The sequence below is a fragment of the Crocodylus siamensis genome, chromosome 1 (genome assembly GCF_052110815.1).
Source record: "Crocodylus siamensis isolate JL-2025a chromosome 1, ASM5211081v1, whole genome shotgun sequence".
Taxonomy (NCBI): Eukaryota; Metazoa; Chordata; order Crocodylia; family Crocodylidae; genus Crocodylus; species Crocodylus siamensis.
This window is the reverse complement of record NC_143395.1, coordinates 304,330,082-304,356,290: the sequence shown is the minus strand read 5'-3', so window position 1 is coordinate 304,356,290 and position 26,209 is coordinate 304,330,082. Positions and strand designations below refer to the sequence as shown.

At 41.7% G+C, this 26,209-nt stretch overlaps 1 protein-coding gene across 5 annotated transcripts in view; it reads left to right on the top strand.

Annotated features, from left to right (window-relative positions):
• The window catches only part of UPF3A (UPF3A regulator of nonsense mediated mRNA decay), a 45,358-nt gene extending 26,651 nt beyond the window's left edge, over positions 1-18,707 (top strand). For 2 of the 5 annotated variants that reach the window (XM_090021605.1, XM_090021568.1), the window contains 7 exons: positions 1,472-1,570; positions 1,666-1,776; positions 4,309-4,364; positions 4,460-4,618; positions 9,490-9,650; positions 14,154-14,448; positions 17,578-18,707. In XM_090021605.1, the coding sequence (XP_089877731.1) occupies positions 1,472-1,570; positions 1,666-1,776; positions 4,309-4,364; positions 4,460-4,618; positions 9,490-9,650; positions 14,154-14,448; positions 17,578-17,751 (1,055 nt within the window). In that variant the 3' untranslated portion in view covers positions 17,752-18,707. The remainder of the gene's footprint in view (positions 1-1,471; positions 1,571-1,665; positions 1,777-4,308; positions 4,365-4,459; positions 4,619-9,489; positions 9,651-14,153; positions 14,449-17,577) is intronic. The other 3 variants (XM_090021597.1, XM_090021587.1, XM_090021579.1) reach the window with 3 other exon arrangements.
• Positions 18,708-26,209: the final 7,502 nt, after the last annotated feature.

Sequence of the window (26,209 nt, the reverse complement as noted above, 5' to 3'; positions counted from 1 at the left end):
AGGGCAAATTTTTGGATAATTTAGCTGCCAAACTCTGATAACCTTCTACTGAGTGGCTGACCCCACTGCCAGATTTCAATTCCTTTCCTCCTGTACAAAGAAAGATTAGAGCTTCCCAATAGAGCATGTTGAAAATTTTTTTAACATGGCAGAACATTACATTTTTCCTAATTTTTTTTTAAGTTAAGTGGACTGTTTTAGCTTACATTTTACACAGAAAAAAATTATCCTCAGGCAAACATTCGGGATGGACATTTTCATTCCGTATGGTTGAAGTTTGCAAAATCATAGGCAAATGAAAATAAATCTTGTAATGGGAAGTATTAGACACTTGGCTGTAGCTGACTCTATTAGCTCCACCTTTAATACAGTTTTAAGTTTGAGTACAACTAGCAAATAAAATGCTGTTAACTTATAAACTAGGGGTTGGCAGTGTTTTTGGCCAGAGTGCCAAAAACACCCAGAACTTCAACTTGGAAGATGTTGGCGAGCCAAGGGCAGATGGTGGGAGAACCACAGGAGCCCAATTCTTGTGGCATCACAGCCCTGGCCCGTGCCATGCCATCTGCCCCAAGGCACTCATGCCAAGCAAAATGCCTTCACATGCCACACTGGTACCAGTACGAGGGGTTGCCTACCCCTTTATAAACTAAGTCCTGCTACCTGCACAGACTGCAATTAGTCTGCATCGACTGTGTTTAACTGATTTTCTAGGTAGGCTTGAGCCTGTCACAGTTTTATTTTCAAACCAAATAAACGCATAATTGGTTTACCTTTGGGGGGGGTTCGTTCAAGATTTTTTTTAGAGCAGAATATAGGATTAGTTAACTCATGGAACTGAAAACAAACAAACAAAAAAGACTTGTATGATCTGCTATAAATTGAAATAACTGAGGTTCATAGGGTTCTTAGTTTTAGTATTTCATTCCGAAAGATGTTGTTTCTTTCTGGTGTATATTGCCCAGCATTATCGGCTTTCTGGTAACAAAATATCATTGAAATAGTGTTTTGGTACATTTTTTCCAGAGAATTCTTAGTATTCTTTATCCATCAGGCTGAACTCTGATATGCCATTTTTTCTACCCAATTTCTTATAAATTTATAGGTAAATAATAAAATAGGGTTTAGGATGGCTATGCAGATTTCTCTTACTTTTAAAAATCCTAGTTAGCATATCACAATAAATAAACCAAGAATGTTTTTTTTCCAATTCTTTTGTACATGCATATCCAGGAGTCAAATGTGTAGTTCAAAAGTGTGTTATTTTACTTTGTAGATTTTATGATACAAAATATTATTTATTTCTATTACAGTAGTCGTTTAAATGTATGGGTCAGGTTTGGATTTTCAAAAATACTCTTTTGACTTTAATGGAAGCAGAGTTTGGCAAATGTAGGGCACTGCTTAAAAATCTCAGTGTTAAATCACAGTTGTTCCATATTTTAAAAATATGTATTTGGTGTCTCTAAAGGTTTGGAATATCCTGCTGTGGTGGAATTTGCACCATTCCAAAAGATTTCAAAAAAGAAGCTAAAGAAAAAAGATGCAAAAGCTGGGAGCATTGAAGATGGTAAACATATTTTCTTGATGTCATCGTGTAAAACCTTTCTGTCTGTCAGGTCTTGCATACTTTTAAACATTTTTTTCAAAAATTTTCCCTCACAGATCCAGAATATAGAAAATTTTTAGAAAGTTATTGTGCCGATGAAGAGAAAATCTATGCCAATCCTGAGACTCTGTTGGGAGAGATTGAGGCAAAAACAAGGGAACTCATTGGTCTGTTTTATTTACTTTTTCCTCATTATTGAGAATTTTCAGTATTTTCTTCTTCATATTTTATAATGCTACCAGCAAGATCTACTCCATTCAGTCTGGTAAAAATTCAGACTATTGCAGAATTCAAGTTCATAGTCTCCAGGAGTGGCTGGGAAAACCTCACGTTGGTCATTCTGCTGCTTCTGCTTTCATGGAACTCATCAACTTCCATGAGAATTTTGCTGGCTCTGGTTTCAGAAAAATCCTTAGTACTTATCAGTTGATAGTTCATGAGCCTATTATTAAAAAATAGCAGAAGGGCAGAAAAGACAACCTAAAGAGAGCCTGAAAAGTGCACTCAGATTCATTCATAATTCTGGTTGTCTGATAGAAGGTGAATTACCCTCTTAGTTCTCATGGTCAAGATCATCTGGGCTCTGTCTGAAAAGGAATCAGATTAGAAATATCTTATTAACTATAAAAGCATAACTTCCCTTTTCTAGAGCAAAATTGGGTCAAGATTAATTTCTTCAGGATTAAGGTGCATCATGTTTGTTCAAGTTTCTACCACGTGAACTTTATTTAATCACATAATTTATGTGATTAAATTATTTATTCTAGGTATGAGTACATAGTTCATTGGTGTGTTGCAAGTAAGTAGCAAATTATATTTATTTCCTATTGTGCTTCATTGCACTATATAAAAATAACCTATTTTTTCATAATATGCAGCTGTTGGGCTAATCTTAATGGCTAAAATTCTGAACTTTCATGTCAGAAGTCTAGATTTGATTGCCACCCCAGGTTTCTGGCTCTAGGGGGAGGTTGTTGTTAGGCAATGCAAGGTATTTCTTACCCTTATACTACAAAATATGAAAAAACAAGTATCAGAATCAAATTAGGGTCTCTAGAATAGCAATGCTGAGTACTGACTTCTGGGCTAGCCACTACAAGTCCGCCAGTGCTAAAGGGTTGTTTTGGGTTTTTTTGGAAAAATGAACTACAAAGAGAAAAATTAAACTTTTTATAGGGAAAAAGGAGTAGGCAGGGGATAAACACAAATGTTAATTAAGAATAAGTGATGTAGAACCTCAGGGTGCAAAGAGAGGTACCTACCTGTGTTAGCCTGTAATCAGGCAGAATCTGAAGAAGGAGGCCTGCTGCTTATGAAAGCTTTAGCTATATATCTCCAATTTAGTTCATCTATAAGATGGAAATCTATCCTAAGGGTGTAAGCAGGGGTCATGACCAAAGCTACATGTCTATTGTTCCACGTTAGATGCCTGTGAAGTATGCAAAATTTATGTGATTAAATTAATTTACAAAGTATTCATTTACAACCTGGATACCTGTAAATTAATGGCTTATTCTAGTTAATTGCCAGTCATTCCAGAGATAAACCAGAAAGGCTGCTAAATTTGCACACACATTGTCATATATAAATAAGTAATTGCATGATAATGATTAATAAAAATAAATGAATAAACCAGATACTTGGATGTCTGTATTCAGATATCTTCAGGCTACAAATTTAGGTGAGGTGTAGACTTTATTATTTTAAATTTGATGGGTCAGATAAATTAAGAACAGTTTCAAGGAAATGTTCTTTTTTCCCAATGCTGTTAGTTGTTTTTAAAATTATAAAATTATACCGTACATCATGATGGTCAGATTGTCCCATGCTGTTTCTCTGTCTTCAGTGAGACCCCTCATATATATTCAAGAGCAGGTTTTGGTCCTAAATTTTCTCCTTATTATAATTTTACTCCTGTGCTAGTAAGACTAACAGAAGATACTAAACATTCTTTATAGTTCCTCTCAGCTCTAGGAACAAGTGTCAAGTTTCAGCCCACTATTAAGGACCAAGTAGGGAAATTGGGATTTAAAATTAGAAGCAGTAGTTTGGATGTGACTTCAAATTGTAAAGTACATAATGTTTCAAACTATGAGTCTCATACTTAAAATGGAAACAACGAGAGACCTGTTCACAAGAAAGGGAGTGTGGGCCAATGGATAGAACATCTGACGAGAAGCCTGGATTCTGTCACTGGCTCTGCTGCTAGCCTGTTCTGTGACTCAGGGCAAGTCACTTCACTTTTCAGTGTCTCATTATCCCCATCTTTAAAATGAGTATAATAATGTTTCCTTTGCAAGGTGCTTTGACATCAGGGGGTGAAAAGTGCCAAAATGATGGTAGTATTTCAAGAGCAGGACAGACAGGTACCAGTATTAATATTTAGGAATAAATTTTAACATACTTCTTTTTTGTAAATAATATTTTGCTGAACTATATAAAAGTTTCTTGATTGATCATGACAATATATGATTATTACTTAGTAGTTTAAAATAATCAGAAACGATCCCTTGTTCACTTCTAATTTTAATGATGTTTCAGTAACAGAATGGGAATGCTTTCCAACAAATATAAAATAAATAGCATTTATATAATTTAGTTACAATACAGTTAAGAGCTAACAGAAGGAGCAATACTTATAATAAACAAGTACATATTTTAGGAGTTGAACACTACATCATACATTTTTTGTGTTTTAGCTAGAAGAACAACACCTCTTTTGGAATATATTAAAAATAGAAAATTAGAAAAGCAGGTACGTCCAGACTTTCAACTGAAGTTCAACTTCTATGTTTTACATACGTTTTTTCTTGTGGACAATTTTATCTAAACAACATTCCAACTCTTCAGAGGATACGGGAAGAGAAAAGAGAAGAACGGAGGAGAAGGGAACTGGAAAAGAAACGTCTGAGAGAAGAAGAGAAAAGAAAGCGCAGAGAAGAAGAAAGACGTAAAAGAAAAGAAGCAGAGAAGCAAAAGAAAATTGCTGAAAAAGAAATAAGGATCAAGGTATTTTTAAGAAAAAGATTGAAATTGTTCTTTACTGGAAGTTAGATATTTTTTCTGTGTCCCAGTAACTCCCAAAGTACTAAACTCAGTCAGGTAGGATAAGGGAAAATCTAACTTGAAAACCTGTATTAAAGAAGCCCATCAAGCTGCCAGGATCATTTGGTCATAGGGCACTTTTTCCATTCTTTTATAGACATCTTAGCCTCCCTCTTTCTAAACCATTGCTTTTCTGATTCACTTCCTTTACCTTTGGTTTTTAGGTCATATTGTAGATATATTTTGGAACCTTAGCATGAAGGCTAAGTGAATTATTGCGGAACTTCTCTATTTCATTTCCACCACAGGTTCCTTGTGAGCAATGTGCTGCCCATTATTCTCTGTCATCCATAAACTAAAAGTATACTGAGCTTGGGCCACAGGAAGAGGTGCGGGCACCTCCATGCCCTCCTGGCTAGCAATAGTAGCTATTTTTACACTCCTGACCAAAGGTGTTTCACAGGGCTGCTGTCCTGGTAACCCTCCTCAGTTATTTAACTGGCCTCTTGCTACAGTGGAGTTATAGGTTAGATTAATTTGGCCAGGACTGCTTATTGGCTTAAAATAAGTTTCTCCTTGGGAAATGTAATGGTCTGTGAATCCGTTCAACTTGGCCTTTATACCATCCTTCAGAATCACAGAGAAGTACTATTCTTATTTGTGTATAAAACCATATACCTATTGTATTCTGTCAGATTTTTTTGCCAGCACTTTATTTTGACATGATTTTTTTACATGAGACTATAGTCTCATTAATTACTTATTAATGTTGTTCAGCAAAGAAGTGGGAAGCTGTGTTGGTCTTAAGTCAGGCAGAAGGCAGGGCAAGGTGACCTCTTAGGGTGCTTGTACACCTGCTCTGGGGTGGGGGTGAGGTGTTAATTAAAGCAGCTCTTGGGAGCCACTCTAATTCAGATGTCTGCAGTGTCTCTTGCATTCAGTGTCCTGCGTTTCAAAATGGTGTTGGGGGCACTTTAACTAAAGCTTGTTTGAAGCACAGAAAGCACCCTGGACTGGTCTGATTAGAACGCTCCAGCAGACTCAATTAATCAGCAACCGGGACTCAATTCATCGAGTCTGCTTCAACACATCCTAATGAGAACACATGTAAAAGTGCCCTTAGAGCAGGGGTGGGCAAAATACGGCCCACAGGCTAGATCTGGACCACAGAGGGACTTTGTCTGGCCCAGGTGCCATCTGGCCTGTGAGACATCCTGCCGGCCCTGGGATGCACAGGGAGGCTGGGGCAGCTCTGTAGCTGGACTCCATTTCTAGTTAACCCAGGTGGCGGTGGCTCCTTCTGGCTGCCTCCACCACTGATCCCAGCCCCATGGAGACTGGTGAGAACCCGTGTGCACAGCCCTGGCCCTGGCCCTGGTCCCAGCCTGCCATGTACCTGCTCTGGACTTGCCCTGGCTGGCTGGACCAGCTCTGGACCAGCTAGGACCTGTGCACACAGCCTCAACCCACTACATGCCCGCTCCAGACTTGCCCACCCATGCTGAGTAGCAACGGTAGCTATGGTGGCCAGGCAGAAGCTGCTGCTGAGTGTGGGGGGAAAAGCAGCTGCTTCCCCCCTTGCTGCTGCCAGGCCCTTCTTGCTGCAGCCACCTGGACTCCTCTCTGTCACGGTCATCACTGCCACCAGCACCGTCTCTGGGACCCCAGCGGGGCAGCAGTGGCTGTGGAGCCACAGGGCAACCTGGGCATGGGCTCCAGGTAGCCACAACAAGAAGGGCCTGGCAGGAGCAAAGTAGGAGGCAGCTGCTTTTCCTCCATGCCCAGCAGCAGGTTCTGCCATCATGGGTGTGTGGTCTGGATCAGGCAGGTGTGCAGCGTGCCAGGGTCAGGACTGCATGTGCAGGTCCTGGCTGGTCTGGAGCTGGTCTGCTCAGTCTGGGGTGAGTCCAGAGTGGGGGTGAAGTGGGGTGGGGTGGGGCCAGGACTGTGCACTCAGTTGCTGCTTGGGCACTGGTGGCAATGGCCGGGAGGAGCTGCAGGGCACATGGGCTTCGAGCTGTTGCTGGGAGTGGGGAGGTGAGACGGGTGCTGACTGGCTTGCAGTAGCTCCTCAAAACTGTCTGTTGCCCGCAGGCCCAAGTAATTGCTCACTCCTGCCTTGCAGACTGGTTCCAAGGGGCCTGTGCTTTCTTAGGCAACAACCAGAAACTTCTGCCTGACTTCAGACTAACACAGCTTACCACCTCCCTGCTGAATGCAGTATTCAGCAATCCTCCCATGTCTCCTACAAAATATGGCACCCAATTTGAATAAGAGAAGAACAGATTCCAGTTATGAGCACAAGGATTCTACTTTTTGTGATATGAGAGGCCTATATAATATTTTGAATATACTGAAGATATATATTTAATTTTATGAATTTACATGTGCTGAACTACAGCTTTATTAAGCAGTACAATAATCTGATTTAACATACAAGCAACTTAACATTGTACTAATATTATTATATTTCTTTAAAGATGTGAATAAAATAACAGGTATTTGTTAAAAACATAAACAACATTGCTCATTTTAATACAAAATTTAATGCAAATGGTCTATATTATGCTAGTTTTTAGTTAGTACTAAACAGTTTCTAGTTAGTACAAAAATGTACTTAGTGTACATGTTTTGTAATGTGTGTACTTAAAGGTATTTTTGCTTCCATCTTTGTGTCTTTTGTTCTATTTTTAACAAGATAGTTCCAATTCCAGACCAGTTTTTCTCATCTATTTTATAAGTAAATCTACATAAAGTTTTCCTTAGTTATGTTCAAGAACAGATTTTCACAGTATTTTTAGCCATATTATTACAAACACTTGCTAATTTCAGGCTTTTTTGCCTTGAATTTCTTCTGTATCAAATTGAAGTGGCCCAGTTTATGATACCCTTTATTTGTTTAATAAATGGTGGCTGCAACCAGAGGGTGGATCAGAGGAGTGCAACGATGCAGTTGTACCACCACCCCTGCTTTCATTCCTTCTCCACCCAAACTTAAAAACCAACTCCCTGAGGGTGCAGCAGCATTTTTATTCAGGCATACTGAGATAATCAATTGCCCCCATTGACTTCATGGCTCATTATCATCTCCCCAGTTCCTGCTAATCTCTCTCCAGTCCACAAGTTTTAATAATCCTCTGTACCTTTTTACTGGTCTTCATGTTCGTATTCAAACTATTCTTTTTTTCTGGAATTTTGCTGTCTGTTAGCCATTCCTGGTAATGCTTCTCTTTTATTTCACAGCCCTACAGACTCTTTTTAGCTCTAGCTAAATACCGTAACTCAGGTGTGGTAATAGTAACTCAGGAGTAGAAATGACTGATAGTGAAGGGACTATTAAGATGTTCAAGAAAGCTAGATTTTGCTTTATGAACCCAAATAAGAGATGTATACTGTACTGTAGTGACTATGGGACTAGTGATACAATGTCTTTTGACTATTTTGACTCATTTTGACTAAGTTGTTGTATTTTTTAACATAATATATAATCCAGCAAATTAGTGCACATTCAAATAGTTATATTTGCTTTTGCTTTGATCTTATACTGAATAACATAGTGCTAGCCTCCTAATTGCATTTAAATGGAGAAAAATAAGTGTTGTATTATATGTGATGATGTGCCATACCATTTGCAACCCCCCTTTTCAAAATCCTAGATCTGCCCGTGGCTATAGCCATATTTTATGCCATTATTCAGTCCACTTGCAAAGCTTTATTAACATAGGTTAATGTTAAGAACTATTCAAATGATAAAGGTTTTTGCAAGCTTTGGCCCAAATTTTACAGGAAGTTGTGTAATTAATGATATACTCTGTTGCAGCAATTTGCTTTTTTTGATCAACAAGATGCTAAACCTGTTCTAGCTCTCCAGATGGCAAGAAAAAGACAATTATTTCCTTGGAAAATTTATTGTCCCAAAAATTACTACTGCTCATGTATCCGTGGCAATTGGATCTTGAAAGCTGGTTTCTCTGCAAAGGGAAGAGAAATGTATTTTCCATTTTACAAAGTATCTATATTGCTACAAGAGGAATATAGTCGATCTTAAACATCAGTGTACTCAATTAAGACAAATTGGTGGAATGAGTAAGTAGGTATGTTTTAGTCTATGCATTGGAGCAGTAGTTAAAGAATGGTTCGTCTTTCTGCAAAAATTGTTCTTGTAATGCTGTGTAGCTCAGATCCTGCACCCACTGAGAAAATGATGGTTAAAAATCTTAGTTCCTGAAAGGAAAATGCAATTTGATTTCTTCTGCCATTTTTTCCTTCTTGTTTGTTAAGTTTTTGATTTCTTCATGCTTAATATCTACCACTTGTTGACAAAATGCTGCCAATTTCTATAAATTACAGGAGTAAACAATTGATTCTCCTTCTTTAAAGCATTATAGCTGGTTGGCCATTGATTTCATTGGGAGTAGGATTGAGCTCTGCTTTAGGATTACTCCACATAAGTGATACCATCATGTACCTGTCCCTTTGTGACTTTTGGAAGTTATTGCAGAATAAGAACCTTTGTAGGTAATACTCAAGAGAAAAAAATGGGTAAGTCTGTATTCTGTTTTTTTTCCATAAGCCTATAATTTAACAGTTGTGGCTGTATGACTTGTATTATGCTCTAATCATCTATCAGAATAAGTAAACTGTACTTTTAAAATGGCACTTTAATGTTGTACTTTGCAAAAAAATTCAAATAATTCAAGTAAAATAGAAATGAAATAGATTTTAGAGCTCAACATCAGTTGGTGCTAATTGGAATATTGCAGTAAGTTATTAACATTTCTGTAACAGTATAAAAACCTTTTATTTTATATCATAATATAAAAATTATTTCTTAGCTTCTTAAGAAGCCTGAAAAGGGAGATGAACAGGCCAGTGAAAAACACAAGGAAAAAGGAGAAGAAGCTGATATTGAAGAAGGCAAATGGGAAAAATCACCTGGATCTGGGAGTATAAAATCCAAGTCATTGGAGGGTTCTTTAAAGGAACTTAAGGAAAAGTAAGTAATATTTATTGTTCATGTTCAGGGTTGATCCTAACTTGCCCTGTTTTAAGAGCTTAAATGCGTCACAGGTCATGGTGCATGGGTCATGAGCTGTCTCATTGTGGGGTGAATTTTACTCTGAAAGGATCTCAAAATATTATGCAAGCATGGAGCAACTGTCTCACAACACCTTTACAAAGGAAATACATTATTAAAACGATAATTATAGGTCTGTGATGTAAAAGATACAGCCCACAGAGCCCCATTCTCCAGCCTCCCGTGCTGACCCTGAGCCTCAAGTTCACCCACACTGCACATGGCACATGGTAGACCAGCACACAAGGCCTGGGAATGCAAGCTGCATGTGGTGCCCACCTCAGCCAATCCAGGACACATGTCACATGCAGTGCCTGTTCCAGCCAGCCCAAGACTATGCCACACATGGCACCTTCTCTGTTCAGTCCAGGACTATACCACATGCAGGGCCTGTTCCATCTAGTCCAGGACTACACCTGCATCAGCTGTTCTGGGACCTGTGCTACATCAAGTGCCTGCCCTGGTCTGGGTGGGTTGAATACATTGGTTCTGGACCATCCAAAATGGGTGCTGCATGCAATGCACATCCTGGACTGGTCAGAGCAGGTGCCACGTGCATACAGAAAGAGTGGTGGTCTTTGGGCCCACTCTAGCCTGTGGGACTTGCTGTATACCAGTCATCCAGCTTGTGGGGGCCACATGAGTTTGAGACCCCTGCTGTAGATGATTGATTCCCACCGGTTGCACCACAACACACCAGTGTGTTACAAAAGCAGTGAGAGTGTGTCGTGAAAAGTGGACTGGATGGGATCCCAGCTGGAGCTCTGTGCTGAGTCATGTGGAGACAGGGGAGCAGGCAGCCCTGGGCTGGTTGCTCCCTGGTCTCAGGGTATGGTGTGCCTCAGTGTGGGGGCTTCACGTGCCTTAGCGAGGGGCTTTACAGCAGACCCCCATTCCAAGGTAGGTGGAGACAGGAGCAGTCAGACCAGGGCTGCCTGCTTCCCCTTCTCCAGGTACACTCCTCCCCAGCCAGCTGGGCTGCCTGCTCCCCTGTCTCCATGTTTGTCCCAGTGTATGCCACTTTGGCATGCTTTGTGACACTTTTTTATTTAGGATTTTTTTATGCTACTGGGAAATCCTGGTAGCAAATTTTGTCCTGGCACAGCAAATTAGCAGTGCCACACACAATTTAACATGCAATGCATGTGCTTTGTAGTGCCACAAAGAGGTATGTGGTGCCACAAACTGCACGTGCCTGCACATCTGGATCCAGACTTAGGGTTTTTCTGCAGTATGCAAGAGGGTGCAAATGTAACTCTACCACTTGTGTTTTCAGAGATTTGCCTCTTGGAGATATAAACAAGAAAGTTTCTTAAAACAAAAAAAAACCACAAAGGGAATTTGTTCATTCAATGTAAAATAAAATTCTGAATTAACTAGTTGGAGAAATGATTTGCCATCATGCAATACCTTTTGCATTTATTACTGAAGATTTATCATCTGTGAAATCATGGTTTACTGGAGATGCATGGAGCCCAACTGAGATGGAGCTGCAACAGAGGCAGCCTATATCATGTTATACAGGCAGCTGCACTGCTTCTGCTTTAGCCTTTTCTGATTTCTAGCCATTACCTCCTGGAAACCAAGGAATATGGAGCAATTTCACCCTGTGGCAGTGACAGCCTAGTGATAGAAGCTGCTGTCACCAGCTAGAACTACCTCATGCACCTTAGCATTTGGGAAGTATATCAGAGCCAAACTGATATAATGTAATGTATATGCATGCAGAGCCTTTCTCCTGTAGCTGTTTCTCGGTCCGGGTCCTCCTGAAAATGTAGGTGCTCAGGGCAGTTCCACCTATCCCGCATGCCTGTTTACAAGAAATACTGTGCAAGGAAGAGATGCAGCAAAAGCATATGCTCTTGCCACAGCTACTTCCCAATCTGGTTCTGCAGGAGGCACACATCTTAGATCCACCTGGCCATGGCAGCGGTAGTAGTCGGTGAGCATAAGATAAGGATCCAATTAAAAAAAAAAAAAAAAAAAGAATTAATAATTAACAATGAAATTACGCTTAGATTTTACCATGCATAATATATTGATTTCTAAAATGGAGTGCTATGAAATTTTGAGACGTGCCTTGAGTCTAAAAGGTTGAGAACCACTGAACTAGACCCTTTATATGTGCCAGGGCTTTAATTCAATGGTCTCGGGTGTAATACAGCATCAGATTTAACAAATATTAAGTTTTTTCTATCTGAGTGCTTTTAAGATGGTGATGAATGGTCCTGTTTATCTGTTCATAGACTTTAACTAGATCGGGAGCCATATCTGAAACTGTTTTGCTGTGTACTGAAAAAGCAGTAATGAATTACAGTCCCTAGAGCTACATCAGAGGGGTTGGCTGCCTCCTGGAGGTCACTTTGTAAATCCTAATGGTAATAGAGTTCCACTGTAAATGGACATTTAAAAATGTGCATGAATGTGCAGGCTCATCTCTATATCTGAAATTATGTCATGTGCAAATAAGTTTTCTCTCTCTCATTTATGCTTTTTCCCTAGCTGCCCACCCTCTTCCTTCTCCTCCTCTGTCTCTCTCCAGCTTTTAATTATTTTGTTTCTCACAACTCCCACCCATACTTATCAGTTCCTTAGAGCTCATCTTTGGAAAGATACAGCAACCCATATTAAACTTGAATTTGTTATCCAATGACCTGCCATTCTCAGAGCTACCATTAGGCAAATCTGCCCTGCCATCTTTGTTCCTGCATCATCTCTAATTGAGACATTCTCTGTACTCAGTAACAGGCAGACTAAGAAGCAATGTGCCAAGCAGGTTCAACAGCAGCAAATCCAGGAATGTTCTCCAAGCAGGTGGGAAGGTTGTTGCAGAATGAGTGGACTACAAAACTTGTCAGGAGTACAGGCACTTAGTGCCTACAATTGGCATGCTTATATTTAAACGGTTAATACATCAAGTAAAGCAGGCATGGCTTGTCATACCCTGGTAAACTAACATGGTATTTACGAATAATACACATATTTAGAAATATACCTTATAGACTTACAGACCTCATCCGTGTTTTCTGATTAAATGAGGTCTTGCTCACGAAAGCTTATGCATTTCTGATTCAGTTAGTCTATACGGTGTATCTTTACCCTGCCTTCTGCCTCACTTCTGACTACCTCTCTCTGTCCATTTAGAAATATGTGCCACTATTAATAATTGTACATTGTTTTAGTGTCTCTCTCAGTGGATGCACAATTGCACATGCACAACTACATGTACAGTTAATGTGATGCGATAACCTCTGGAGTGCTGGAATACACTACTTCCAGGCACAGCATATACACATGTGCCCAGGACAGCAGCACTGAACTATGGCAGAGCAGGCCTGGGCTGGCAGCAGGTTTATGGGGGTCAGCCCTGGGCTCCAGGTGGCAGTGTTGGGTAGCAGAGAGGCTGGCTGGGGCATGAGAGTGCAGAACATGCAGAGCCATTTGGCTAGGCAGCAGGCAGGGGTCTGGCCCCCTGGCAAAACTGAAATTCCTGTTTCAGTTTTAATTTTCCTCTTCTATTATATATAAGAAAAGTTTAAGGAACTACTAGCTACTTACCTTTGTCTGTAATTAGATTAAAATATTCTATAATCTCTTTCATAATTTCCAGTTTTGCTTTAGGAGGAAGATATCTGGTTACTGAACAAGATCAGTGAGATGAATAATGGGGCTGAAAGTTGCATCAACTTAAAAGAGCGTTGAAAGCAAAAGGCATTATTAAAAACATAAATCTCTTCAGGCATATATAAAATAAAAGATTGTGATAAAGGTAGTTTGCCTAAATAAATGTGGGTTAGATTACCTAGCAACTTGATGTGAAAAGGCTGGGGTAGAAGCATTAGCGCTTATTTTTCTAATACTTTCCATGTCTTGCAAAGTCTGTGACCAATTTTTGTGAAGAGGACCCATAATACTTTATGAATTCAGACTGGAGCTTCCATGCTCTGAATGCTGCCACTGAAGACAGGAAATTTCTCAAATGCTTACATTGTCACAGGATCAGACTCATAGGGTCTGTACTTGGAACCCTTACTCACATGAGAAATCTTATTAACATCAATGTTGTTATTTCTTTAAGGATTCCAAATATGAAAAGGACCTACAGGATAGTCTTTTTAAACAGTTCTAAAGTACATCTGGTTTTCTTTGAAAGCCACTGCAAGACTTTAATGTTTTTTTCTGTTTTGTTTTGAACTGAATGCACACCAGAGAGCTGAGTTTATCTGTACAAGATGAACAGCAAAAGTGCAGTGCATCTCATTTGCAGTGCATCTCATTTGTTCTTAAAAAGTACATGTGATTTCACTGCAGGCCTGATGTAAAGCGCATTAAAACCTATGGAAGAGTTTGTATCATATCCAGTGAGCAGAGATTCTTTTTCTAAATTATTTGGAATTTTTTTCCCTTTTTATACACATGCAGGTCACAAAATGATAGTGATAAAGAGCAAAGGGATTTGGAGAGAAGATTTCGAGAAAAAGAACCTGAAAGACAAAGGTATCGGTTGGATGATGGCAGAAAGCATAGAGCGCACTATGAGTTTGACAAGTTTGTGAGAAGGAATGAAGAAGAGCTGAAATGGGGGAAAGGATACAACCAAGACAGAGGAAAGAAAGGGAACCACAACTACAGCTTCACTGTGGAGGCAGTAGACAAACTGGGTAAAGAGGACAAGTGTGATGACATGGCATCCAAAAAGGAGCGCATAAGAAATAAGGTTCTTTTATTCATTTAGGATAATCTTTCATTAGTAAAGTATACTTCGAGGTCACAGGTTTTACTTTTGCAAAATCAGCATAAAGATGCTTTTTCAAGGAAAGCAAATTGATAATTTGATTTTCAGTAAAACCAAGACTTCTTTACAAAAATAGCTAAAATAAGGTGATTGGATATGTCTTCCCTCATTATCTATATTTACAAAATCTGGGGTACATTTTATCTTTCTTGGCATCCTAGCAGTTTACAGAACATTATTCTTGGAAGCCTAGCATTTTTTGAATGTTTTAAAACTTGTTATATCACGGTGATCAGTAGTATGATCTGAGAATTGTGGCCTGCTAATCTTTTAAGAGCTAATTTATACTGCATAGAGTCTTAAATAGTTTAGTTAATTACTGGGTGGCCATCAGTTGTCCAGTGATGCAATTGAAAATGAATCACTAAGTAATTTATCTAAAAACTAGCATATTTAGATAACTTCAGTATGAAAAATAAGGAAATAAAGAGCACATTAAGTAATCTTTCTGTACTTTGCACTGAAGTAAAAGAGGACACCTTATCATATAGAGAAGTATTGAATGGGCCTGTTTGCAAACCTGCCAAAATTTTCGTCTTTTGGTCTGGAGAGAGATATAGAAACAGCATTCTTCTTCCACCCTTGAAACCTGTGGATGAACAGGATACAGTGCTGTGTAGTTTTCTTGAAATAGCCTTTTCTGTTTCTTTTTCTAGACTGAGCCCAGTATTTTAAATTAGATGTTAAATGGTGTTTCTGCATTCCATCAAAATCTAATTTTTGTGATTAGTTAAAATAAAGAGCCTTACTCTAGAGACTTTCAAATAGTAACAGTTAACTACTGTATTTGCTCAAGTACAAGATGAACTTGATTAAATGCAGCCAATAGTGAGCATGATTATAAAACAGTGACCCCCACATTGGGCAAACTTGCTGATGGGAAACCCTTTTATTTATTTTTTTTTTGCCCTTAAAAAAACAGGCAGGTGTTCCCTCCACAGGGAACTGGCATCCGGCCTGAGAATACTGGAATACAAGGCCAGCACCGGAATGGCTAGACACAGCTGTGACACCCTCCCCTTGGTGCCAAAATTTTTTTACCTTAACCAAAAGGCTAAGGAGTTGATGGAAACCTACCACCAGAATAGGTTAGTGTAGCTCATCTGAATAAGATGTACAGTAGTGCCCATTAAGTGCAGTCCCCCTCAGCAATGACCCTTTTTCAAGTCATGGTGAGCCACAACATTACATACAGTTCAGCCAGAATCCCTCTGTTGCTCCCCTTTCTCAGTCTGGTGCATGATTAGTGTGGTCTTGCCCTCCATAAGGTAAAATCAAACCAGGTTGTCCTGTGCTTCATCTACATACAATTTTTGGACCGTGCTATGACGCATAATGACAAGAACACGTGATTCAAGTAAAATAAGTGGGGGCTTATTAGCACATAGCTCCTTTGTCTGGGGTACCTGGAATACACACATATACTGAGCAGTGCTGAGCTTTGGGGTCACCGTGGCTTGAAATGCTGTTGAGTCCGCTGGGGCCCAGCCCGATGAACTATATGGTAAGTTATGAGTCTTTGTCTTTGGCCCAATATCTTGCAAACTGTCTACATAGTTTGTACTTCGCAGCCTTTAGGCTAAGATCAAGGGAGACAGGAGTATTTGAACCTCAAGGCCTCCAGGCATGGGGCTTGCATGTAGGATGCCTGCCTGGATTTGGGGAGTATCCAAAGCCCCACACCAGTGGTAGAGCCATACAGGCTTGATGATTAAGCTCTGCTCAATTTTGGAACTTGACTATTAGGCTTTGCCCAATTGATTTTGGAACTGATTTAGCCTTGAAAAGGATTTTTTAAAGTTTTTTATACTACATATAAGTAGGTACTGAAGTGCTGCTCAGCAGTGTGTTTAAGGAATACCTCTGCTAAAAGCTGCAGTAGTTTCAAAAAAGGGTAACATGCATCAATTCTGAATAAACAAAGTGCATGGGTACTACATGCAAATTGCTACAGCCATGTTTAATTTCAAGTTTATTATTTTCAGATTTGCTCTTCATTTCCATGGGCTCATGGAAAGCAGGATCTGACTCTAAGGAGAGAGGGAAGGAGCAGCCAGCAGAAAAAGTTGGGAAGAAGCAGAGATCAAAGGGCTACCTGACCCCCCAAATTTCTTTTCCTTGCTATAGCAATGGGAAGGGGACGAATTCAAGGCAAACCTTCCATAATTAGATTCTATACCTGTAAAATTATAACAAAATTATAAATTTTCCATATATAGAATCTAATTATTGTGAGGTCATCTTATAATCAGGTATTCAAGTAAATATGGTATATTTTACTGCCATGGAAAGTCTATAGCTTAGATAGGTATGTTTTAAACAGCACTCAAGAGCTGTCAAATAGCTTTTTTGAGGGAGATTCAGGTGTTGTTTCTTACAAACTACTGATCAGCAAGTTTCTGGTGGTTTCAGTTACTATACTTCTGCAGTTAACTGTCCTTGTGTTGTCCATATTTTCTTGATTTAGTCACAGTAGGTGAAATACATTCCGCCCACACACAACATGGATATTATATAGGTGTTTATACATGTGCATCACATGTTTTAACTTTATTAATAGCTCATGAGTTGATATGGCCTTTGCACAAATATTGATGAGGGAGAAACAATAAAGGCTATATACATCAGCTGCAGGTGTATATTCTAGTTTTATCAGGCCTTGATTACCCTGGTATTATTTTATTTGTATTATTATTTTAACAGCATTTTTCACAGATGTCTCTTATCTGACAAAATAGTATAAGAAGGACAATTATATCTTTAATATTTGTCATAGCTGAAATGAAATTTGTTTATAAGGACTGTAATTTATAGTTTGCTTAATTTACTCAGAATGTTTGGCTTCCAAGAATAGCGTTTTAAACAAAGTGGATAATAAATACTAAGGCAGTTCTAATTACACTTCAGCTTTTTCCCAGTCCTTGTTTAATGTGAAGTGATTTGATACAAAATCCCCTTTTCACAAAAAATCAAGTTAATCATTTTAGAATCCCACATATGTAAATAAATGATAATTTACGGAAAAAGTTAACCTTGTGCACTTCTTTCTAGGATCGTCCAGCCATGCAGTTATACCAGCCCGGAGCTCGCATTCGAACACATATGGGGTCTACAAATAAAACCTATGACTGCTGTGGGAAGTTCTCTGAAGATACCTGTGATAGAAAATATGAGGCAGATAATTCAACTGGAGGTGGTTCTGAGAAGAGTGAAGAAGCAGAATAAAACAAAATGGATAGAAAATATGTGAAAAAGACTGACATTTAATTTTAACTTCTCCACAACATTCATAAGGCCATTTCAGAACTCCACAGATTATACCAACAAAAGTGTAATACATCTATCCCTTGCTTTCTTCAATAAGAAAAAACATGATTTGAGACAGATGTCAAATTAATATGGCAAAGAAATATAATTTTTTTTCTACAAGAAGTGTAAGCAAACACCATTTTCTTAATTTAATAGCAGTCCAATATTTTATTAGGCTTACCCCAAGATAAGAAAAACCTCTAATAGTTTTAAACTAGTATTTATATAAAACTTTTCAGATAACATTTCACCTTTTCAAGTCTATTATACTTAGAGAAATAAAGAACTGTAAGTTTGTGTCAGTTTGAAATCTAAAGCACTTTAAATGTGTTCTGTGAATGATATTAACTATACAGGACCTAGTCCTTCAAACATCACCAGGCATTAAGCTGACTATGAAGAACAGTGCTAGTTGAATCAATGGCACCATGGCTAGAAGCATGCACTGTAGCCAGTAATGTTTGCAGGATCTGGCCCAGGGTTTGCACATCTGTGAGCTGTGTCTATTGGTATTTGTAGCTCATTGTTTACATTGTTTTCAATTAGCTATAGTGTCAGGTAAGTGTAATTAAAAGCTATACTACATTGTTATAACATTTGCCATTCTCCTGACCATTTTTGCCTTGTAAGTTTTAATGTATCCCTGTGTTTAAAATGGAAACGCAATCCTCCACATTTAAATGCTGTATCTGGTTTTGCAATTGCAATTTTTTTCAAATGTTTTTGGCACTGACTTTTAAAAGGTATTGTACAGTGGTGACTTTTTACTGTTAATGTTTCATATAAGTTGCAGTTGTAGGATTTGGAAATTCTATGATGCATATAAGTTATAAAATATAATTTCTTTGAGAAAATAAAACGTCTAATAGTGACTCTGACGTACTGTTCTGAAGATTTCGGCCAAATACTGTGCTCTGATGCATCTCAGTGACTTCAGTAATAGGTATGTGTACTGAAAGACAAAAGGGCTTTTGACAATTGTCTGATGATTAATACACTTAAACTAAGATCTGCTTTATCAGTGAAGTTAAACACTAAAATATTTATTTTTGGCATCTGTCACCGACGGGCCTTCTTGTCCCCTCCGGGGAGCTCTGTTTTCCTGGTAGGTAAACCGTTTCGGAAGGGGAATAGTTGTCTCCATGGGTGATCTTCTCTTGTGTCACCAAACCCCGCTCTTGCCTGCCATGACTTGGTGTTTCCTTAGTGGGGCGGGCTAGTGCATGGGTCCCTCGGTGGCCTGGGCTTGGCCCGCCAGTTGCACACGGGGCTCCACCACCCCTTACACTCCGGCCTCCCGCCACCTCTGGGCTCTGCTTCTCTGATCCAGCTTCGCTGCTTCCGCCGGCTTCTCCCTCAGCTTACTTACTCAATCCCACAGACTGTAGGATGCCGCTACCTTTTGGTTGACCTCTTCACCGTGACCTACACCGGAGCCTAATCTGCACCCTCTATCAACCCCTCGCCACAAGCCCTCCACCCGGTGCGGCTCTTCCCCTGTGTCGTCACTAACTATATCGCTATTCCTCCACCAGATCCTACGTAGCCTGGGACGGGAGGGGAAGGGATTCCCCCCTCAGTAGATCCTTGACCCGACGTCCCTGGGTCTTGGCGGCGATCCCGCCCTGATCTCCCTTCAGCCTGGGGATTCTCGGTCTTCCGCCCCTCTTCAGTGAGTCCCGCACCCACCGTTGCAGAACTTAATTCGGAGTCCCCGAACTCTTCTTGGATCATCCCGATTCCGTCGCTTAACCGATCTGTCGCTCCTTGCATGATTGGACGTCGTCCTCGTCATCGGGCTCTCGATCAGGGTCGCCTCCTCCTCCAGTGCTCCAGCTCGGTGGGCTCTGTCCCCGGGGTCCTCTGCCAGCGCTTTCCTGTCCCACCGCATGATCCCTGAGCCATCCGCCGCTTCGGGCGGCCCCCATTTTTAAATCTCCCGGCCGTCATCTGACATCGTCAGCTGCCGGCCGCAGCTGTACATAGACGCGGCTGACAAGCCGCATGGGTTCTCCCTTCGCCACGGCATTCCTGTCCGCGCGGGTTCTCCCTTCGCCGCAGCATTCCTCTGCGCCCATCCTTCTGGTAAGTTTTCCTGGCTTCTTCGGGTCCCGGGACATAACCCCCCCCGCCAGCTGCCTTGTGGTGGTTCCCGAGGGCTTGCGTCACCGGTATCGGTGTCCCGTTGAGGACTTTGTCCACTCTGGCGGCGCCCGTTGGGATCCGAGACATCGTTGCATCTAGAGAGAAAATCCGCAGCAACATTATCGTGCCCTGGGCGATACGAGATACGAAATTTGAAGGGCTGTAATGCCAATGTCCACCTAATTATACGGCTATTATCTGTTTTGGCTGTACTGAGCCATTTCAGGGGCTCGTGGTCTGTTATAAGTGTAAATTCTCGCCCCACCAGGTAATAATGGAAGTGCTCCACCGCCCACCGGATGGCTAGGCATTCTCATTTGATGGTCGCATACCTGGTTTTGGCAGGTAACAGTTTTCTGCTGGCGTAAGCCACGGGTCGGTCCACTCCGGCATCCTGCTGTGTTAGCACAGCCCCTAATGCCACCGATGATGCATCGGTCTGTAACGAAAATGGTTTTTCGAAGTCAGGGGCGTGTATTAACACATCATCACACAGGGCCCCCTTTAAAGCATGGAAGCTATTTAACATTGTTCTGTTCCATTGTACCCCTTTTCGTCGTGCTCCTTTTAAGGCTTCCAAGAGAGGCGCCGCCAGCTCGGAAAACCGAGGTACAAATCAACGATAATAATTCACCAAGCCTAAAAAGGATCATAACTGCTTGGACGTTTGTGGGCCCTGGAACAACCGAATAGCCCATACCTTATCTTTTAACGGCCTGATGGTTCCTTGGCCTACTAGAAACCACAAATATTTGGTGTATTTGTGTGCCACTGCGCATTTCTTCGGTGTCATGGTTAAACCAGCTTTCTGTAACTCGGCTAGCACTACTCGAAGTGCCTGGATATGTTGGTCCCATGACGAGGTAAACGCCATTATATCATCTATGTATGCCACGGCATACTCAGTGTGGGGTGCCAGGAGCCAGTCCATCAACCGCTGGAATGTTGCCGCCGCCCCATGTAGTCCGAAGGGCATTTTAACGAATTCATACAGCCCCCATGGTGTTCCGAAGGCTGTCTTATGGCGGTCTTCGGGTCTCACTGGGATTTGCCAATATCTTTGGCCAGATCCAACATGGATATATATCGAGCCGCCCCTATCCGCTCTACGAGTTCCATCACCCTAGGCATGGGAAACGTATCAAACGTGGCCACTTCGTTTACTTTTCGATAATCCACGCAGAGCCTTAGGGTCCCATCGGGTTTCCGGATCGGCACCAGAGAACTTCGCCAGGGGCTCCGTGAAGTCGTTATGACGCCAAGGGCCTGCATCTTTTCTACCTCTTTACGCGCTTCCTCGCTCAGGTGATGCGGTATAGGACGCCATCAGTCTCTTACTACTACCCCAGGTGGCGTCTGGATTGCATGGAAAGTGTTCTTGACCCACCCTGGGTCCTCCAAAAAGACTCTCTGAAACTCCTTAAGGAGTTCTGTCACGCCCTGCTTCTGACGCAGGGTTAGCTCCTCGGTTACCTTGATAGCCTGCCAGGGCTCCGGCCCCCTTAGGTCTTGGGCTACTGCCCGCTACTTGGGATTTGGAGCTGTCTCTTCCTTAAAGGTCACCCACCCTTCCGGTTGCCGCCATTTGCGCAGTAGGTTGATGTGATAGGTCTGCTTTGCCTTCACATGTCCTGGATGGTACACCTCATAATTGACTGGACCCACCTGTCTCACAATTTCAAATGGCCCTTGCCACTGAGTCAACATTTTGCCTGATGAGGACGGCAACAGAACCAGCACCTTCTGACCTGGTTGAAACCTCCTTTCTTTTGCTCAAAGATCGTATCTATCTTTTTGAATTTGTTGAGCCTGTTTCAAGTTGCCTGCCGCTATCTCCCGAGCGTGTTGGACCCGATGCTGAAAGTCCTGTTGGTACTTCGATGGGCTGGAAACCTCTCCAGGGCTGTGCTCCCAATCCTCTCGGAGAATTTGTAGCAATCCCCGTGGTTGATGTCCCAACACCAGTTCAAATGGGGAGTATCCCAGGGATTCCGACGGGGCATCCCTTAGTACAAACAGGACCAGTGGAAGGAATAGGTCCCAATGTCTGGGGTCGCCTTGCATGCAGCGTCGCAGCAGTCTCTTCAAGGTCCCATTCAGCCGTTCCACCAATCAATTCAAGGGTGATCTCTCTCATAGGCCACTGATGAATCTTCAGGTAACTTCAGAGTCCAATTCTTGAGCTACAGCTCCACACACACAAGTTGCAGGTCTTTCCACAGGAGACAGTAGGCTGCAGGGCCAGATTTATGTTCTTTTCCTTTCTGTGCACTCTTCTCTGCTTTGAGGGCAAGATGCTTTACCTTGAGCAGGGTGCCACTTGGTTGACGTGGCGCCATTAGAGTTGGCTAGCAGCCAGCTCCTCCCAGGTTTTTATATCAGCATCCATTTTCTTGCGGTATGCCTTCAATGTGTCCTTGTAGTGTTTCCTCTGGCTGCTGCAAGATCTCAGGTGGCAAGATCTCTCAGCTATACTGGGAGCAGAGCACTTGTTTTGGGAGTCAAGTTAGGCAGCCTCACAGAATGTCCAGTCCAGTGAAGTTGGTGCTTGAGGATCACTGACTCAATGCTGGTAACATTTGGCTTCAGCAGGGATACTAGCATCTCTGATGCAGTCTTCCCATTTAATGTGGAGGATTTTCCAGAGGTATCATGGGTGATAGTCACAGAAGTCTGAGATGACAACAGTAGGTCGCCCTTGTTTCACATCTGTAAAGGAGAGTGGGGATGATGACTACATTGTAAACCTGGATCTTGATGTCTTTATGGAGATCGTCATCAATAAAAACACATCAAATTCCCAAAGGAGGTGCTTGCACAATGGGTCCTGCACTTGATCTCCTTATCAATGTTTACTCTCTGAAACAGTTGGCTACGAAGGCAAGGGAAGTGCTTGACTACCTCCAGGGCCTACCGCCTCAATTTGTAGTTTGAGGAGAGTGCAGTCATATTCACAGTATGACAGGCTTATAGAACACTTCCGTTTTCTCCATGTTGAGAGAGACAGCCACAGCTTGGTAGGCTTCTGCAAAGAGACCCAGCATGGTCTGGAGGTTTTCCTCAGCATGTGCAAAGGATGATGCAGTCTTTAGTGAAGGTCAAGGGTGGTTGTTTTGAATATTTTAGTCTTTGAGTGAAAAAGTCCCAGGTTGAAGAGCCCTCCATCTGTTCAGTATTCAGTGTCAGTTCTGGAAGGGAGGTGGCCCTTGATGAAAGCCAGAATGACAGTCAAAAAATGGAGAGTAGAATTGGGGTAATGAGACACATCTTTGCTTGACTCCCATATGGATGACAAAAGGATCTGTCTCTGATCTGCTACAAAGAACCATCACAGTCATCTGGTCTTGGAGAAGCCTCAGAACCTTGATGTATTTTTCATCAATAAATTCTATTTATTTATTATTTATGTAGAATAGATTGCATTCCATAAAAGTAGATTTAGGCACCGAAATGTGATTCTGATCCTCCCTGCTTGAGTCCCTGAAGAACAGTTAATGTAAAAATTGGGTGTGTCCTTTTTCTTCTCGCTGCTTTTTGTGATTTCAATCTTAAGGGCAAAAGGATGGTATGTTACAAATTAGATGCACTGATGGATTTTCAGGGACTCAAACAGGGTGGAATAGAATCTACTTAGATACCTAATAGGTGGGATTGAATCTGGTTCTTGGTGGGCACCTGTCTCATGACTTTGGGATCAGTATCTTTTGGCAAGCAGTGCGTCTTCCAGGCACATCTCTAACCTGCGCCCTGAAGGCATAAGGAACAAAGCAGAAGTGTTGACTTAAAATTCTGCTTGTGGTATTAACCATATCAATGCCAGAACTTCCAGTGCCAGGAGATCCAGCAGTGACTTTTACTGAAGACTTTTTTTTTTTTTTTTTTTTTTTTTTTTACTGAATCACCAATTATTAGCAGGAATGAACATTCCTACAGCGTACATATTTCTTCAGCACTGTCTTTATGGTACCAATGAAAGAAGCGCTCAGATTGGCCACTAGAAGTCTCACTAAACTGTCACCTCCATTAGGGGAAGAATATTCTTATCTTCAAGATACAGTGGAAGAGATCCAAGGGGATCCAAGGGGCAGGGGGGAGGCAGAGTCTGCAGGGAAGACTGTGGAGTAGGCATGGTCCATGGGGAGGTTGGTGGCACTACAGGGCTTGCAGGGTCTGTGGGGTAATGGGGGGCTGTCTTACCCCACCTGTTGGGACCAAGGTCTATTTTTAGCCCCCTGATTGCCCCTACCCCCAGACAAACTGCCCCCCCAAGTGAACCTAACTCCCTATTCCTTTTGCCCTTTCCCCCACTGGGACTTACTTCCTTGGCTTCTGCTATTGGTGAACATTGATAAAGCTAGCACCAGGAGTGGGTTGGGCGGTTTGGTGGGCTGGGGAGGACTGACTGGTCCATGGACAGGGGTGCTGTCCATCTGGGGATGGGGTGCAAGGGTGGGGCTAAAAGCCCAGTGCCAGGAGTGGGTAGGAAAAGTGCAGCCCCTGGGACTGGGGCCAGCAGTTGGGTTTTACCAGATCTGGAGCTGCACTGGGAACTATGGAACCGCAGTTCAGTTCAATCAGCCTCGCCAGACCAGAGCTGTTAGACTACCCTGGAGGTACACTTAACTTAGATTAGGTTGGCCACTTTTAGACTGATCTAACTGCCCTGAACCTTTGTACAGTTCACAAGTAGAGATGTAAATATCATTTACAAAAATAGGCAGATAGGTTCTTCGGATAGATTTGATATCTTTTATTAGACCAAATAAATAGTTGGAAAAATTGTTCCTTGCCTGCCCAGAGCAGGTGGGGTTGGCCTCTATCTTTTCAGGTCCCTTCCAGCCCTTAATTTCTATGATTTTTTTGGGCACAAACACCCGTTTTCATTTAACCTTCTCTATTATTAATTTAACCTTTAATTATATCAATTAAATGATTAACTGATAACACAGCAGCTCTCACACAGCTGCTGCAGGGATCTGCTTCCAGGGGCCTTTGCCTGGGGTAAGGAAGGGAGGAAGCAAGCCCAGACCACAGTGCAGGTGAAGCCCTGTGCTGGGCAGAAGGAAGCACCTATGAATGAGCAGCTAATTGCTTAACAGATGAGTTATTAGGCTCCTTGTTGTTTTCCTCTTAGACTGTGGGTACTAGTCCCCCCCCCCACCACCCTCACATCTCCTTGCTCCTCTCTCCCTCCCTCCTGCCTGCCCTGCTGCCTTGTGATTCCTGCTGGGGCATCATGTGGCCTCCCTTTTCCCCTTCTCTGCCAGGCTGGGCTCACCCAAAGCTAAAAGATAATTGGTAAGCTAACTGGTTATCACTGCACCTATTCGTTAAACAATTAACCATTTAACCTTTCACATCCTTATTTGCAGGTAGATCCACCTAAATAATGTACAGGCTGCATCTGGGCAAATTAAGTTAGACTGAGTAACCTTTTGCTTGTTAGGTCCTAGAAATAATCCAAATGAAATACTTGAGTTATACCATCTCCCTACTTACGCTCCTTTTCAGGGACTTCTCTTAGAAGAGGCTATTGCAACAGGAGATGAAATACATTTTTATTCTGAGAGCTAAATATATTACTATTTTAATAAAGGTGAGGGAAAATTTTTATATGTGTAATTCTTTTATTCATATTAAAAAGGGTGATAGGGCCCTGTTCTGGATGTGATTCTGCAGTAGCAAGAACACACTTGTGTGATCCATCCCCATCAATAGTACGATGTAGTATTATAAAACCTGGATTCTGTATTAGTGATGGAGACAGTTGGTCTCACTCCACCATCTATGCCCTCAGATGTGTGTGTTGTTGACTATTGAGGCAAGAAAGCTCAGGGCACAGGAAGGAAATTAAACAGGTACTGCTGGCCAAAAGGCTCTAATATCAAATATCTGGAGTACATGAGTGCCTGAAGGGAACTTTAAGGATAGCACATTTCAAACAAAAGTGATAATATAGGAATGGGAGTGTGGGTTAAAGGTTTAAAGCCGTGGAACTGAACCTTTGAGAGAGACAGGCTAGGTGCTTGTGACCTGGCTACACCGTGGGGGACCACTCCTCTCACATACAGAAAGGGGAGAAGAAGGTGGCTGCTAATACTAGAGGGTGGGGAGAGAGGAAGAGAGCTTACCCCCAGCTGTAGACAGGATCAGTGGCATTGGAAGGGGAGGCATGGGCCAGATCCAGTCATTTTGGTGGGCAGATCTGGTCTGCAGGCTATAGATTGAG